The following is a 2405-nucleotide window of genomic DNA, read 5'->3' as shown; positions in this document are numbered from 1 at the left end:
TTCACCAAAATGGTTTTGTTTGAATGCAAGGTGGTTTAAGAAAGTGCTGCCCCCCCTACCTTGCATCCAGGCAAGCTACCTGCTCCCAAGCAGCAGGATGCTGAGGTCACTGATCTGAGAGGGATGGAGCAGGAATTTGCTGCCTGGCAGYCCGGCAGGAGGAAGGAGCAGACGGGGTCAGGGGCTGCATGTGCTCTTTCCTGCATGTTCTGAATATATGCAAAATTCCCAGGTGTCCCAATGACTGGAAAATCCTGGGAAGACGGGAAAAACATTTCCCCATCCAGCTCTAAATACTAAGACTTCTCCAAAGAAAAAAAAAACCCAGTGCTTCATGCTTGACTTAAGCCCTGTGTAAAATCACCATTCAGAAGGTTTTAACAGTACAAAGGTTTATTTAGAAAAGAGTTTGGATTGTTCTTTAGGTTTTTTTTTCTTTTTTTGGCAAACATTTAAACCTTCCATAATTCAAAAGACTGTCAGTGCTTGATACCTTTTCCTACGTAACCAGTAAAAGCCAATTTCTCACTGGGACAAGCCCAGCCGAGGCCCTAGCTGCTCTCTGTATCCAAACTGAAATCTGCTATTCCACCACCAGTACCACTTAATCCTGTCATGTTTTTGCTTTTTCACACAGAATTCCAGAGCCCGTAAGAGGCTGCTGCCTCCCCGTGTGTTACCCCACCTTCCCCTGATGTTTGCCCAGGTTCTCCCTCAGGGTTCCGAGGAAATCGCCTCCTGCCCCATTTACCCATCCAGGCTCCAGAAGGGCCCCTCCGGCACCCAGCTGCCATTCTGCACCACAGGGAACGTCCTCAGCCTCCCTGACCCCTTCAATCCTCGTGCCCCACACGGCCACTCAGCATCTCTGAGGCAGCTTCTTTCCATCTCAGCACAAACCCTTCCCTCCCTTCCTTTTCAGCATAGAGCCCTTTCCCTTTCTTTTAACTCCACTCATGTTCAAGGCAAATCCTTCCTCCTATCCCCCCGGCTCAATGCCGGAAGTTCTTCTTCTTCTTCTTGAAAAGTATGTGTTTAAAGGACCTGCGAAAGTCCTGGTTGAAGATAGTGTAGATGACTGGGTTGAGGGAGCTATTGCAATACCCAATCCAGAAGAAGAACTTGAAGAGAGTCTCGGGGATCTCACATGCCTCCCGGCAAATACCGTAGAGGCTGTAACAGAAGAAGAACGGGAACCAGCAAACTACAAAGACCCCCATGACCACAGCCAGCACAAAAGTGAAGCGTTTCTCCCGGGCCTGGGTGACTTTCTTACGGCAGATGCTGCTATGCTTCCGGCGCCGGCGGTAGGAGAAGAACTGCATGGAGCGACTGCTAGAGCGGGACAGGCGGCTGCTCGAGTGCTTGGAGGAGTACGAGTAGGAGAAGGACTGGCTCTTGCTGCTCTTGCGGGGATGCTCCTCCCGACTCCGCCTCCGCCTGCTCTCTGAGGTGCTGCTCTCCTCCAGCTCAATGTCCTCCAGCTCAGAGGCTTTACGCCACTGGTGCACTGAGTAATGTCCGTTCTCTCCCAGCTGCGTCCTCAGGGAAGTGCAGCCCCGAGCGGCCCGGCTCAAGCCATTCTCAGTCTGGGAGGACCCCTCTGGCATGGTACGCTTCTCAGAGAGGGTCCTGGTCCTCAGTTTGGCCACCCGGTAGATGCGGATATAGACCAACACCATGATGAGGCAGGGGGCAAAGAAAGAGCCAATGCAAGAAGAAAGGATGTACCATGTCTCGTCGTTGAGCTTGCACTGGGGAAAGACATCTCCCTCAGGGTCCTGGTACATGGAGATCAATGGTGGGAAAGAGATGACGGCCGAGATGAGCCAGACAGTGAGGATGATGGCCTTGATCCGCCGCGGGGTCCGTTTCAGGTTGTACTCCACCGCCTGCGTGACAGACCAGTACCTGTCGAGGCTGATGGCGCACAGGTGGACGATGGACGAGGTGCAGAAGAGCACGTCCAGCGCCTGGTAGATGTTACACCAAGCCTTGCCGAAGTACCAGTAGTTCATGAGCTCGTTGGCCAAGGAGAAAGGCATGACCAGTGTCGCCACCAGGATGTCCGCGCTGGCCAGGGACACCAGGAAGAGGTTCTGGGGCGCCCGGAGCGCCCGGCTGGTGAGCACGGCGATCACCACCAGCACGTTGCCCACGATGGTGAAGACGATGAGGAAACCCACGAGGGCAGCCAGGCTGGCCACGGCCGCCGGCGAGTAGGGCGAGGGCGGCTGCAGGAGGGCCGAGGCGGGCGGCGAGGCGGGGGGCAGCGCCAGGGAGCCGTTGGCGGCGCCCCGGCTCGCGTTCAGCAGCACCAGCAGATCCATGGCCGCGCTGCGCGGCGCCGCCGTCCTAGAGAGCCCCGCGGAGCCGCCGCGCCGCCCCGCGGCCGCCCCGCCGCC

General features: G+C 56.2%; 1 protein-coding gene across 1 annotated transcript; it reads right to left on the bottom strand.

Annotated features, from left to right (window-relative positions):
• Window positions 1-957: 957 nt before the first annotated feature.
• ADRA2C (adrenoceptor alpha 2C) lies at window positions 958-2330 on the bottom strand. The gene has a single exon (XM_026034155.1). The coding sequence runs from the start codon at window positions 2328-2330 to the stop codon at window positions 993-995; it is 1338 nt and encodes a 445-aa protein (XP_025889940.1). The 3' UTR covers window positions 958-992.
• Window positions 2331-2405: the final 75 nt, after the last annotated feature.

The sequence above is a fragment of the Nothoprocta perdicaria genome, unplaced genomic scaffold (genome assembly GCF_003342845.1).
Source record: "Nothoprocta perdicaria isolate Ctin4 unplaced genomic scaffold, notPer1 scaffold_14, whole genome shotgun sequence".
Taxonomy (NCBI): domain Eukaryota; kingdom Metazoa; phylum Chordata; class Aves; order Tinamiformes; family Tinamidae; genus Nothoprocta; species Nothoprocta perdicaria.
This window is presented reverse-complemented; position numbering and strand designations above follow the sequence as displayed.